The sequence below is a fragment of the Vipera berus genome (assembly GCF_964194415.1).
Source record: "Vipera berus genome assembly, chromosome: 1".
NCBI lineage: Eukaryota > Metazoa > Chordata > Lepidosauria > Squamata > Viperidae > Vipera > Vipera berus.
The window spans coordinates 350,678,586-350,693,014 of NC_138202.1; the positions used below are offsets into that span (position 1 = coordinate 350,678,586).

General features: G+C 44.8%; 1 protein-coding gene across 7 annotated transcripts in view; it reads right to left on the bottom strand.

The window, feature by feature from the left end:
- Nucleotides 1–14,429, bottom strand: part of SGSM2 (small G protein signaling modulator 2) — a 135,320-nt gene that overhangs the window by 100,972 nt on the left and 19,919 nt on the right. For 6 of the 7 annotated variants that reach the window (XM_081346576.1, XM_081346573.1, XM_081346575.1 and 3 more), the window contains exon 2: nucleotides 5,826–5,901. In XM_081346576.1, coding sequence (XP_081202702.1) covers nucleotides 5,826–5,901 — 76 coding nt within the window. Of the gene's footprint in view, nucleotides 1–5,825; nucleotides 5,902–7,931; nucleotides 8,071–14,429 lie in introns of those variants that run through there. The other variant, XM_081346572.1, reaches the window with a different exon arrangement.

Here is a 14,429-nt window from a genome sequence, read left to right on the forward strand (position 1 = left end):
CACCGTGCCCTAAAGTCAGACATGACTGACAGGGAAACCTTTGTATGTATGTATGTATGTATGCATGTATGTCTGTAAGTATGTAAAGGTTTCCCTGTCAGTCCAACTCTAGGCCCTCAAGCCTTATTTCAGTAGGCCCTCAAGCCTTATTCAGCCTTTCCCAACTGGGTGCCCTTCAGCTCTGCTGAGTCTTCCCTAAGGATTCTGCTATTCTTTTCATCTTGTGAAACGGGGGCACATCTAAGGAAAACAGACTCAAACCACAAGGACGCTCATCCCTGATTCAGCATGTTAAGAGGAGACACAAAGGCACAAACCTTGCATAACACTCTGGAGATCACAACTTCGATTTCTATTTTGACCCATTTCAGACATAACAAAAAGCTACATCTTTTATACTGTCTATTGTTAGAAAAATTGGGGGTTTTTTATGACCATGATGTCACCAGCCTCCTTCTTTGTGGCCAATGCTCCATACCTCCTTGTTGTTGTTAGTTGCGAAGTCGTGTCCGACCCATCGCGACCCTATGGACAACGTTCCTCCAGGCCTTCCTGTCCTCTACCATCTTCTGGAGTCCATTTAAGCTCACGCCTACTGCTTCAGTGACTCCATCCAGCCACCTCATTCTCTGTCGTCCCCTTCTTCTATTGCCCTCAATCTTTCCCAGCATTAGGCTCTTCTCCAGTGAGTCCTTCCTTCTCATTAGGTGGCCAAAGTATTTGAGTTTTAGCTTCAGGATCTGGCCTTCTAAAGAGCAGTTAGGGTTGATCTCCTCTAGGACTGACCGGTTTGATCGCCTTGCAGTCCAAGGGACTCGCAGGAGTCTTCTCCAGCACCAGAGTTCAAAGGCTTCAATTCTTTGGCGCTCAGCCTTTCTTATGGTCCAGCTTTCACTGCCATACATTGCAACTGGGAAGACCATAGCCTTGACTATACGCACTTTTGTTGACAGGGTGATGTCTCTGCTTTTTAGTGTGCTGTCTAGATTTGCCATGGCTTTCCTCCCAAGGAGCAAGCGTCTTTTAATTTCTTGGCTACAGTCGCCATCTGCAGTGATCTTGGAGCCCAGGAAAATAAAATCTGTCACTACCTCCATTTCTTCCCCATCTATTTGCCAGGAATTGAGAGGGCCAGATGCCATGATCTTGGTTTTCTTAATGTTTAGTTTCAACCCAAGTTTTGCACTCTCCTTCTTCACTCGCAACAAGAGGCTCTTTAGTTCCTCTTCACTTTCTGCCATTACCATACCTCCTAGAAGACTGAAATTTATTTATTAAAAAAAATCTATAACTGTGGTTTATAGATTTGGACACATTATTCAAAGACCTAGGTTCCCTGGAGAAGGTCTTATACTGGGAAAGGTGGAATGAAAGAGAATATAACAACGTTGGGAGTGCTGAAGGGCCTGGTTGGAAACAAGTCATTTTGGAGAAGGTCTATCTATGTGGTTCCTAGGAGTCAAAAAAAAAAAAGATGGAACATCATCCATCCATCCATCCATGGTAGAAGCTGTCTGATGCACCTTCATGCACCATATGTTTCATGCCTATCCTGTACTTTTTTTAAACTATAAGTAATGAATATGCTTGCATATGAATCCATCGGCAGACTAACCGACTCTTGAATTTTTAACCAAAATACCGGGAAAAATAGACCACCCACAGATAAGCTGACCTTCAAAATGTTCTGGGTTTTAATTTTCACAATTGCCTTAAACATGGGTAATCCATGGATTATCCATTCTTCATGGTATTTTCGTTAGTAAGAGTTACCTTATCCCCGGATGGGCTTAGCTGCAAGAACATATGGGATATATATGGGTACTTTAAAAATAAGTATTACGCTTCATACTTGCAGATATGCCCATCTGTGGATAAGAATGTCAATTTTTTGTGGTGTGTTTTGACATTTAAATTCTAAAATTCTCAGTTTATTCGCAAGAATATAACTGTCAACCGTCCCATTCAGTCATCTTCTAGCAAAGCAAGACTCCTGCCCATTTGTTTTTGCCAAGAATATACCTGACTGAGGCTTAAGTGGTTACAGAAGCAGCGTAAGTTGAATCTGAGGTTTTCCCATGCAAAGAACAGAAAGTAAATTTTCCTCTCTCCCCCAACACCCCCCCCACTAATTTGCAAATGTCCATTTAGGTGTTTGTATAGGTTCTCAATTCCCAGCTCTGCCTATGGATAGTTGACCTTGGCTGACTGAAGCTTCTCATAAGGTGCGGCTGGGATTACATCCCCCCCCCACTTCTTCCTTGCATTCCAATCCTTCCCCTTTCCCTCCCACCCACCCCTCCCCGTTGCTAATGTCAGGCTGACAGCTCATGAAGCTTAGATAGGAGAGATGCAACAGTACATTGTGAGTTTTATTTGCTGTATCTCATGTATTTTTAATTATGAGTCTTGGACTGTAAATAAACAATTTCAGCGTAAACAAATCTTTTAGTAACTATGTTGTTAAATATTTTTAGACCTAGGAGTCATATTGCCCCACCAGCCTTACGACAACAAGATGCACATCTTGAGTATCCAAAAAAAAAGTCAGTAATCCACAACTACCGGTGCACTCCAATACACTGTATTTGTCAATTAGAAGACTTAAATCCAGAAACACCCACTGATATCAGCTCAGCAGTTGCATAAGTAACTTTGATGTAAAAACCCAGTGGAAAGAAAATTGGATTACTGTTATCCATGTATTTCATGCCATTTGCTAAATAAATAATTTTTAGACTCCACTGCACTTGTTTTTCTCCTACAAGTTGTCCTCCACTTATGACCACAACTGGCCCCAAAAATTCTGTTGCTAAGCAAGACAGTTGTAAACCGAGCCTTGCTCCATTTGATGACTTTTCTTGCCACAGTTGTTAAGTGAATCACTGTAGTTGATAAGTTAGTAACTTGGTTGTTAAGTGAATCTGACTTCCTCATTGATTTTGCTTGTCAGAAGGTTGCAAAAGGGGAATCACATGACCCTGGGACACTGCAACCGTCATAAATGTGAGTCACTTGCCAAATGTTCAAATTTTGATCACATGACCACGGGGCTGTAACAACAGTCAGAAGTGTGAAAAATGGTCATAAGTCACTTTTTTCAGTTTGAACTGTCACTAAATGAACTATTGTAAGTCGAGGGCTACCTATATATGTCTGTGCATATATGTATGTGTGTGTCTACACGTATGCACGCACAAACACACACACACATAAAATGATGTAATATTTCTTTTATTCAAGATTGTATTTGTATCTAGCTTTAGGGCTGCAAAAAAAAAAGAATTGAATTGAACATAAGCAAATCAGGGCAAAGCACAGGTTTATACAGCTCTCCTCTCCTCCCTTTAAAAATGGGAGAGACCTCCAAATTTTCACTTCTGCATATCTATGGAGATTCTCAGTCATCCAGGTGATGGTCGTCCCAAAGGTGGTTTTTCAAAAGGCCACTGGTTGGTTTCCTTGAAAACATTTCACTTTTCATCCAAGAAGCTTCTTTAGTTCTGACTGGATAACTGGCTAGACTGGGTAGCTAATGACTGATCTTCAGAGTGCTAACTAACGATCAGATGACTGCAAAGAATATAAATCCTTCTATTCTCCACCATTCAGTCAGAACTGAAGAAGCTTCTTGGTTGAGAAGCAAAACATCTTCAAGAACACCCCCCCGCCCCCCCCAAGAAACTCCAGTTGCCCTTTGAAAAGCATCTTTGGAACAAATTTCACTTCTGCATTTCCAGCCGTGGTTTGGCAGATTACAATTCCTTTTTACTACAATGGAAGAGAACCAAGATGGACAAATGTTTTATTTCAGAAGCTGACCTAATCTCTCCGACCACCCTTCAAATAAATCACTGGGGCATTTGACGGTGATAATACTTTAGCCCTGGCATGACAGTTTTTGATTTCACAGCTGTGAACAATTTTTTTGAATGAAAAAAAGAAGGAAGAATGGTTCAGAATGAGATAAAAATAAATAAATGCTCATTGTATCTGGATTAAGTAACTGTCTTTGAGCAGCTGCTTTTATTATTTCAAAGTGAGAGAGAAACACACACACAGACACACAGAGTTTGTGTCTTTTGTTTCTCCTTTCTTTTTGTTACACTATCAGTTGAGGGGGAAAATACTATTTTCAAAATATACAAATACTGCATTCATTAAAAAAGGATGCAAATCTTTACCCTTTTGTGGCTTGGCTGTGAAAATCAAATACTCTCACAAAGAGAAATAGATAAGCAAATTTTGGGTGAAATGAAGCATTGATCAAACCCTTAGATAACTGAATGCAATATGATTCTTCATTTACCAAATTTTGTTGAGTTAAATGGCAGAGTTTATATAGGACAACCAAAGAAAGATACAATAAGCCAATTACACAGAAGCTAAAATACAGCAAAACAGAATGCTGCCTAATAGTAAAATTTTAAATGAAAATTCTAATCAAAACCCAAAATATTAAAATATGTTATAATACAAAAATAATGAAATGCTTTTTACAGCATTGATTTTAATTAATTTCAATTAATTTTAAGATATGTGGACTTAAACTCCCAGAATTCCCTAGCAGCATGCTGGCTGGGGAATTCTGGGAGATGGAAGTCCACACATCTTAAAGTAACCAAGGTTGAGAAACACTGCTCTAGTCTAGAGCATCTTGTCCTCTCTTTAGTAAAAATAGTCTTATCAGGCAGATCCCCAGGTCAAAATTTGAATTTGTAGGAAAGCTAATCTGCTTTGGCTCTGCTCTACTAGTTGCCAACTCTGGTTTTAAAAGTTTCATGGTCCTTTCTCAAGAGTGTTACTCCAACATGCTTGTAAGGCCGTGGAGTGATCTTTGATTCTGAGGTATCCAATAACACAGGTGTCCTCAAACGTGACCACTTTAAGGCTTGCGGACTTCAACTCCTGCAATAAGAAGACTCTAACTTCCTAATAAAGTGGCATTAAATGGTTTATTTTATTAGATTTGTAGGTCACTTTTTCCTGCAGGAACCCAAGGTGGCATACACAGCATTATATCCTCTCATTTTTTCCCCCCACAAAAAACCCCTGTGAGATAGAATAGGCCGAGAGAAACTTACAGGCTCCAAATCATGAAGTGAGCCTCCATGGCTCAGGGTGACACAAATTTGAGCCTCCTATCCCTGATCTACCCCGAACCATCATCCCCAACCAGATTTCAGCAGATAACATGGAACAAAATAGATAAATGAGTCATCCATAATTTGCCTTGACTGCAGCAGCTCAAAGAGTTATAATTTCATTTTATCTCCAAAACCACAACCCTATAAGTAGGCCAAACTGAGAGAGATGGACTAGTCAAAATATCCACAGACTGAGGGGTGTCCCCTGGTCCTAATCCAGCACCTTGCCCACTACTACATCACATTGACTGGTGCTTGTTTTACTCAGAAAACACAATGAATCATAAATTAGCAGAATATATTTTAACCCATGTGGCTCACTCAGTGGTCTACTTTTCATGCCAGAGAATTTGGTTTGAGTAAGTCAGCATTTCCCAACCTTGGCAGCTTTAAGATATGTGGACGTCAACTCGCAGAATTCCCCAGCCAGCATGGCTGTTTGGGGAATTCTGGGAGTTGACGTTCACATATCTTCCAACTGCCGAGTTTGGGAAACACCGGGGTAAATGATGATTGTTAAATCAGGTAAGCAGGTTGTGTGAATGTCTTCTGGGAACATGAGACAAGGATTCCGAACATATCTCTTGGCTCTATTCTGGGATATTGTGATAGCACTGAGATACCACTGACAGCAAAATATGTTCACAAAGCAGAAAAATCAGGAGGGCAAGGCCTTACCGCACAGGGCAATGATATGACTGCTATCTTCATGCACAAACTTCTTGGTGACAGCTTCTTCCATTATTTGCTTGACCTGAAAATAAAAAGAACGTAAAAGGTTATTCATAGGAACTGAAACTGGTAAGACATAATGTCCTTCCAAGTCAAACTAATGGAGGATTTTTACATAGTGTTTTCAAATCTGGTCAATTAAGATATGTGGACTAATTCTCAGAATCCCCCAGTCAGTATGCCAGTATGCAGCACGATCAAAATAAAGCATTTACTGATTTTACACGTCTTTGCTATTTTATGCAGGTCACAAAATATATTTTAAAATACAAAAGTATTTGAAAGGCTAATAAAGACAAGTTGTTTAATTCCTGCCTTCCCTCAAGGAACTCAGTGGTTTACACACAAATTACCTTTCATTGTATTCACATAAAAATAACGCCGTGGGGTAGGTTTGGTTGGAAGGGGTAGATTGACACAAACTCAGTTTGTTTCTATAGTAGGCTAAAGGTAGATTTCAACCTGGATCTCCCAAATACAGCTGTTTTATTTATTTGTAAAAAAATATTTTAGTCCATTTTTCATTAAAAACAAGAACAACAAAACATCCCAAAGTACAGTGACTCACTCTCTCCTGGCAATGACTTGCTAGGATTTTCAGCAGGAATATGGTTTGTCATCATTTGCTCCGTATTTCTTTTAACAACCGGAGATGCTAGAAATGGAATCTTCTTCAACCTCTGAATGCAGAAAGCCAAGAGGTTGACTTAACGTTGGAGGCAACGTACCAAAAGCCACTTTGATCTAGTGGGGAAGGCAGCAGATTATAAACCAGGAGGCTGCCTTAGGAGGCTGGCTGGGTGACTTTGGACCAATCACCAGAAAATAGAGAATACTAGTCCCACCTTAGCCATGAAAGCCAGCTGGATGACTTGGGGGGGGGGTCATTCAACAAGAAATGGAAAATTCTAGTCCGGCCTTAGACATAAATACCAGCTGAGTGACACTGGGTGACTTTGGGCCAATCACCAGCAGATGGAGAGTTCTAGTCCCACCTAAATCATGAAAGCCAGCTGGGTAACTTTGGGCTAACTCTGAACCTACCCACCTCACAGGGTTGTTGTGTGGAAAATAGGAAGAAGGAGGTGAATTAGGTATGTTCTCAACCTTGGGTTATTTATACAAGTAATAAAGGTGGTGTATGAATATGTAAATACCTAGACTGCTTATCTTCTGCCCTATCAGCATTGCCTACACACACTCACACACAAACACACTCTCTGCTCCAATTCACCTTCAGGCTTTGTCAATATCAGTACTTAACAGAATAACAGAGTTGGAAGGGACCTTGGAGGTCATCTAGTCCAACCCCTTGCTCAGGCAGGAAACCCTATACCATTTTCAGACAAATGGTTGTCCAACCTCTTCTTAAAAATTTCCAATGTTGGAGCATCTACAACTTCTGAAGGCCAGCAATTCCACTGATTAATTGTTCTCACTGTCAGGAAGTTTCTCCTTAGTTCTAGGTTGCTTCTCTCCTTGATTACTTTCCATCCATTGCTTCTTGTCCTGCCTTCAGGTGCTTTGGAGAATAGGTTGACTCCCTCTTCTCTGTGGCAACTTGTATGGATTTTCCCCAATAACAACCATATCTGGTGATAGCTTATAGATCAGAGGGCAGCTGATGTTCCGTTTGGTCAGAAGGAACAATAAGATGCAATAAATAAATATAAATAGCAACAGCCATTACGAGCCTGATTCAAATGGTTCTTTGCTGGAAGCAGAGAAGCCCATGTCAAATGGCAAGCAAAAGCAAACATCATTAAGAACCTTTAAACCTTTTAAATAGTCATTTTTTTTAAAAAAAAGCATACAGCCCACATTGCTCGTCCATTAAGAGAAGGGAGGAAAATACCTGGAACAGCATGAGTAACCTATTAGTCAGAAAGACCAGCTAAAAGCCAGAAATTAGCAAAACAATTTATATTTTTCATTAGACATTTTCACCCTAGGAATTGTTGCTGCATCCCATTCAATGCCTTGAAGATACTGATGTCAACATAAGAAAACAAAACATTAATAAATAAATGCCCAAGATTTGGTCATTCTCACCTCAAAACTCAAAATACATGAAGCAAAAAGAACAAATCTTGCAAGAATGCAGCACTTTTCCCATATTTGGGGGGGCTGGATTCTGGAAGCTGAAGTCCATCAGTCTTAAAGTTGCCAAGGTTGGACATCCCTGCCCTAGAGCTTCAGAGACAAAAGTAACTTAACAACAGTTGCGGTGTGCTTTAAGTAGCCTATGGTTGAGAGGAAATAAATCCCACAGCAAACAAACTTATCTTTGGCGGCAGCAACACTTGTGCCATTTGCCAATGTAAACAACAAAAAATTCACTCAGCCAAAGATAATCTTAGACTGTTGGTTCCTTGCCACGCAATATCGATCCAGAAGGGAGGGGAAAGTATCCTTCCAGAAACTAATTCCTCTGATCCACAGAGAAATAGCGGAAGGTGGAAGTGTTGCTTTTTAAGAAATAGGAAACATTAGCAAATGAGATGGAAAAACTTCCAGTGTTGAGGGATTCACCGCTTCTGGAGGCAGGTTGTTCCACTAATTAATTGTTCTAACTGTCAGGAAGTTTCTCCTTAGTTCTAGGTTGCTTCTCTCCTTGACTAGTTTCCATCCATTGCTTCTTGTCCTGCCTTCAGGCGCTTTGGAGAATAGCTTGGCTCCCTCTGCTTTGTGGCAGCCCCTTAGATAGTGGAGCACTGCTATCATGTCACCCCTCACCCTTCTCTTCATTAAACTAGACCAGGGGTCAGCAACCTGAAACAGTGAAAGAGCCACTCGGAACCGGTTCCCTCACAAAAGGAAAAACTGGGAGCCGCAAAAAATGTGTGCGCATGCGTGTACATGCAGGCATGTGCACAACAGGGTTTGACTGAAGAGTGGAGCCAAGGTGAGATATGCACCTACCCTGCATATTTGAATTGATTGGTTGAACTTTTTTAGTCCCACTTTTTTTTTTTTTGGACTGCACATGGCAGAGGACTGGGAGCCGTAGGAGACAGCTGAAAGAGCCGCATGCGGCTCTGGAGCCACGGGTTGCAGACCTGTGAACTAGACATACCCAATTCCAGCAACCGTTCCTTATATGTTTTAGCCTCCAATCCCCTAATCATCTTTGTTGCTCTTCTCTGTACTCTTTCTAGAGTCTCAACATCTTTTTTGCATTGTGATGACCAAAACTGGATGCAGTATTCCAAGTGTGTCCTTACCAAGGCATTGTAAAGTGGTATTAACACTTCACGTGATTTTGATTCTATCCCTCTGTTAATGCAGCCTAGTACTGTGTTGGCTTTTTTGGCAGCTGCAGCACACTAAGTGATTGTCCACTAGGACTCCGAGATCCCTCTCACAGTTGCTACTATTGAGCAAGGTACCACCTATACCTGTGGTGGCGAACCTATGGCACAGGTGCCACAGGTGGCACGCAGAGCACTCTCTGTGGGCACGTGCACCTTTGCCCCAGTCCTGGGTCTTCAGCTGGGTTTTATAAAACCTTTTCACTTTAGGCCTCCGCTGACTTGTGTAAAAAAAAAAGGTTCAATCAATCAACCAATTTCAACTTCTTGCAGGAAAAAAAAAAGATCTCGCAAAGTTGGAATTGATTGATTGAACTTTTTAGTCCCACCCAGTCTGCCGTTACCACTGCAGCCACACCCACCCAGTGGGCCACACCCACCTGATACCCGACGATACATAAGTGGGTTTTGGGTTGCAGTTTGGGCACTCGGTCTCTAAAAGGTTCGCCATCACTGACCTATACTATACCTGTACATTTGGTTTTTCTTGCCCAAATGTAGAACCTTACTTTTTTCACCACTGAATTTCATTTTGTTAGATAGCGCCCAGTGTTCAAGTCTGTCCAGATCCTCCTGTATCTTAAGCCTGTCTTCTGGAGTGTTGGCTATTCCTGCCAGCTTGGTGTCGTCTGCAAATTTGATGAGTTCCCCATCTATCTCCTCATCCAAATCATTGATTAAGGTGTTGAAGAGCAGTGGGCCTAGAATTCTGAAGACCCCTCATCTAGGGGCTCTGGATACTGGTCTTCTCAGCACTCGGTTGACCAAGTCAACCTCAACCCCGCTCTGTGTGCACAACCCAAGTGATAGTCCTTACAAATTAAAGGGGAGATGGGCTTTATAGCACAGAGGTGATGCCATTGCTCTTGGTGTGCTTGACTGGGGTTCAAATCCCGGCTGCTCTTTTTAAGAGACAGTGGTCTATTGCAGGGGTCCCCAACCCCCAGTCTGTGGACCAGTACCGGGCCTAGGCATGCCAGCAACCGGTCTGCACAAACAAGCAAAGCCCCATCTGGGGGATGCAGGCAGCACACAAAACCACACACTCTCCGGTCCACAGAAAAACCTTTCTCCACAGAACCGGTCCCTGGTGCCCAAGAGGTTCAAGCACCAGGGTAGAATCAGGAGACGGGGAGTTCTAGTCCTGCCTTAGGCATGAAATCCAGTTGGGACACTTTGGGCCAATCACTCTCTCTCAGTCCAACCCTCCTCACAGTGTTGTTGTTGTGGGGAAAATAAGAGGAGGAAGGTGTTTTGGCTTTGTTCACTGCCTTGAGATATTTGTAAAAATATCTTCGATAATAGACAGACAGATACAGAGCTCTCTAAAATAGTCCCATGTTAACTATCCCATTGTAAATATCTTAACATAACTGGGGGCTGCCACAAAGAAGAGGGAGCCAAGCTATTCTCCAAAGCACTTGAGGGCAGGACAAGAAGCAAAGGATGGAAACTAATCAAGGAGAGGAGCAACCTAGAACTAAGGAGAAATTTCCTGACAGTGAGAACAATTAGCCAGTGGAACAACCTGCCTCCAGAAGCTGTGAATGCTCCAACACTGGAAGTTTTTAAGAAGAGACTGGACAGCCATTTGTCTGAAATGGCGTAGGGTTTCCTGCCTGAGCAGGGGGTTGGACTAGAGGACCTCCAAGGTCCCTTCCAACTCTGTTATTCTATTCTATTCTATTCTATTCTATTCTATTCTATTCTATTCTATTCTATTCTATTCTATTCTATTCTATTCTATTCTATCTTATTGAACAGCAGAAAGATGGAGACATCTATAAGGCTGTATGGACAGATGTCTTCTACTCCGTGACTCTCATATCTTGTGAGTGGATGGGTGGGTGTCACCTTAACAATTCTGCTCAAGACAAACAGATCAGCTGGTCTGTTCTGATGAAGAATGTGGGGAAGGAGGTTTACCTAACAGCCTTCTTCTACTGTGGCATATGTGATCATTTAAGAGATTCTATTGTGCATCTAAGGGATGCGGTGGCTCAGTGGGTTAGGACACTGAGTTTGTCGATCAGAAGGTCGGCAGTTTGGTGGGTTGAATCCCGAATGCCGCGTAGCAGAGTGAGCGCCTGTTACTTATCCCAGCTTCTGCCAACCTAGCAGTTCGAAAGCACGTAAAAATGCAAGTAGAAAAATAGGGACCACTACGGTGGGAAGGTAACAGCGTTCCGTGCGCCTTTGGCGTCTAGTCATGCTGGCCACATGACCATGGAGACATCCTTGGACAAGCGCTGGCTCTTCGGCTTTGAAACGGAGATGAAGCACCGGCCCCTAGAGTCGGAAATGACTAGCATGCATGTGCAGGGGAACCTTTACCTTTACCTTTATTGTGCATCTGGAGACAGTTAATGGCCATCCAACCTAGCCACATAGATAACCCTGATCCTTCAGGATTCTGTCTTGCCTCCTTTTAAAGTCAAGCAATTCAGTAGCCTTCCCCATATCAATGGGAGTGCAGGCTAAACCTTGGTAGTTATGGAAATCTGGCTGGAGAAATAGCAATTAAGTGCTATTTGTAGATGCCTGGGGTGGAGGGAGACAACAGAAAGGAAAGGTTTTCGGTGACAAAGCCTATTCTTTCCTGGGTGGTAGGTAGCTAATGGTAGGTTTCTGGTAGATGGTAGCCATGGTGGCGCAGTGGTTAGAATGCAGTATTGCAGCCTAACTCTGCCCACTGTCATGGGTTCAACCCTGACCGGCTCAAGGTTAACTCAGCCTTCCATCCTTCTGAAATTGGTAAAGTGAGGTCCCAGATGGTTGGGGGCAATAGTGCTGACTCTGTAAACCCCTTAGAGAGGGCTGTAAAGCTGTATATAGGTCTAAGTGCTATTGCTATTGCTAAGTGCTATTTGTGTGTTGCCATTTTTTAAGTGCAACAAAAAAAAACCCTGCCCCTAATATTTTACTAACAATAGAGATTGGTAATAATATTCATAGTATGTGTATTGGCTAACCCTGCTGTCTTTATCTTCACAGTAAATCTGTTACCTTACAGGTTAACTGGGCTTAGATAGGGGCCTCGAGTCAAGACATGCTAAGAGGCCCCTGATAAAATTTTTAGCCGGTTATTTTAAGAGGTTAGGGAGGGGGAGGGAGGGGGGGGTAGGGAGGGAATCTTTAACCGGCACTCAGTCTGGTCCTGTTAGAGGTCCTGACGGGACGGGGTCGGGGGAGGTGGCTGCTGGTTCTGGGAATGTGGGGGTGGGGCTTCAAATCCCCACGGCGATAGGGAATGGCAGCAGGTGTTTGCGCGGAGGGCCATATCAACATCTGGGATCGCGCCCCCGCTATCTCCGAGCGGTGGCGCGCTCCGACCCTCCGGTTAGCACCCTCCTACCCGGGGATGAGGGTGATCAGGCCCCTGAGCTCAGGTTGGTCTATTTTAACGCTAGATCCGTAGTTAACAAAGCTCCCCTCATCCGTGATCTGATCGAGGAGGAATGTGCGGATCTAGCGTGCATCACGGAAACTTGGTTGGGTTCGGAGGGAGGGGTGCCTCTCACCGAGTTATGCCCGCCAGTTTCCGGGTGCTGCACCAGCCACGGGCTCAGGGCAGGGGTGGTGGGGTGGCAGTGGTTATTCGGGAGACTTTGTGTCCCCGGGAGGCCACCATTGTCCAGATGGCCGGGAGTGAATCCCTCCTCTTGAGATATGGTCCTCGGGTTCAGTTGGGCTTGTTGCTCACATACCTGGCGCCCAGCTGTGTGGCAACAGCCCTGCCTGAGCTGCTCGACACCCTCTCAGGGTTGGCGGTGGAGTTCCCCAGGCTTATAGTCCTGGGTGACTTCAACCTGCCATCACTGGGGGGGTCGTCGGAGTTAGCTCGGGAGTTCATGGCTTCCATGACAGCCATGGGCCTGACCCAGGTTATTGAGGGCCCTACTCACGAGGGGGATCATACTCTCGACCTGGTGTTCCTGTCTGGACAGTGGTTGGATGATCTGGGAGGGGGTTCTCCGTCCATCACCCCTCTGTCATGGTCAGATCATCACCTCCTGAGGCTGGTTTTCCGTCATGCCATCCCCCGCCGCTGGGCGGCGGAACCGACCAGGTGGTTCCGCCCCAGGCGCCTAATGGACCCGGACCGGTTCCAGAGGGCGCTTGGGCCGATACCTATCACCCTTACCCACAGCCCAGTCGATGCTCTGGTGGAGGCCTGGGAAACGGCTGCCACCAGGGCACTCGACTGTGTTGTACCCATGCGACCTCTGACTCGGCGCAGATCCCGCTGGGCTCCATGGTTCTCGGTGGAGCTCCGGGAGATGAAGCGTCGGAGACGAGGTCTAGAGAGCGGTTGGAGATCCAGCCGATCCGAATCCGACCGATTGCAGTTAAGAACCTTTATAAGGTCTTATCTTGCGGCGATAAGGACGGCGAAGTCTAACTACTTTGCCGCCCTTATCGCGTCCGCAGATAATCGCCCGGCCGCCCTGTTTAGGGTGACTCGCTCCCTCCTTAACCAGGAGGTGAGGAAGGATCCCTTGCAGGGACGAGCCGAGGAGTTCAGTCATCATCTGACGGACAAAATGGCTCGGATCCGGACCGGCTTGGACTCTGACTGGGCAGAGTCTGATGTGGAGGAATCAGGCGGTCTTGAGCATGTTATCTGGACTGAGTTCGACCCTGTTTCCCCTGATGATGTGGACAGGATCATGGGGAGACTGAGCTCCACCACCTGTTTGTTGGATCCGTGCCCCTCCTGGCTAGCTTATGCGGCTCGGGAGGGAACACGAGGCTGGTTCCATGCAGTAATAACTGCTTCTTTGAAGGAGGGTGTCTTCCCTGCCGCCTTGAAGGAGGCGGTGGTGAGGCCCCTTCTCAAGAAGCCTGCTTTGGACCCGGCTGTTTTAAACAACTATCGTCCAGTCTCCAACCTTCGCTTTCTGGCGAAGGTTGTTGAGAGTGTGGTGGCGCATCAGCTCCCTCTGTTCCTGGAGGAAACTGATTATCTGGACCCGTACCAATCGGGCTTCAGGCCCGGACACAGCACGGAGACGGCATTGGTCGCGCTGGTGAATGATCTCTGGAGGGCTAGGGACAGGGGTTGCTCCTCTGTCCTGGTCCTATTAGATCTCTCAGCGGCTTTCGATACCATCGACCATGGTATCCTGCTGCGGCGTCTCAGGGGGTTGGGAGTGGGAGGCACCGTTCTACGGTGGTTCTCCTCCTACCTCCAGGGCCGCTCGCAGTCGGTGTTGACAGGAGGGCAGAGATCCGCCCC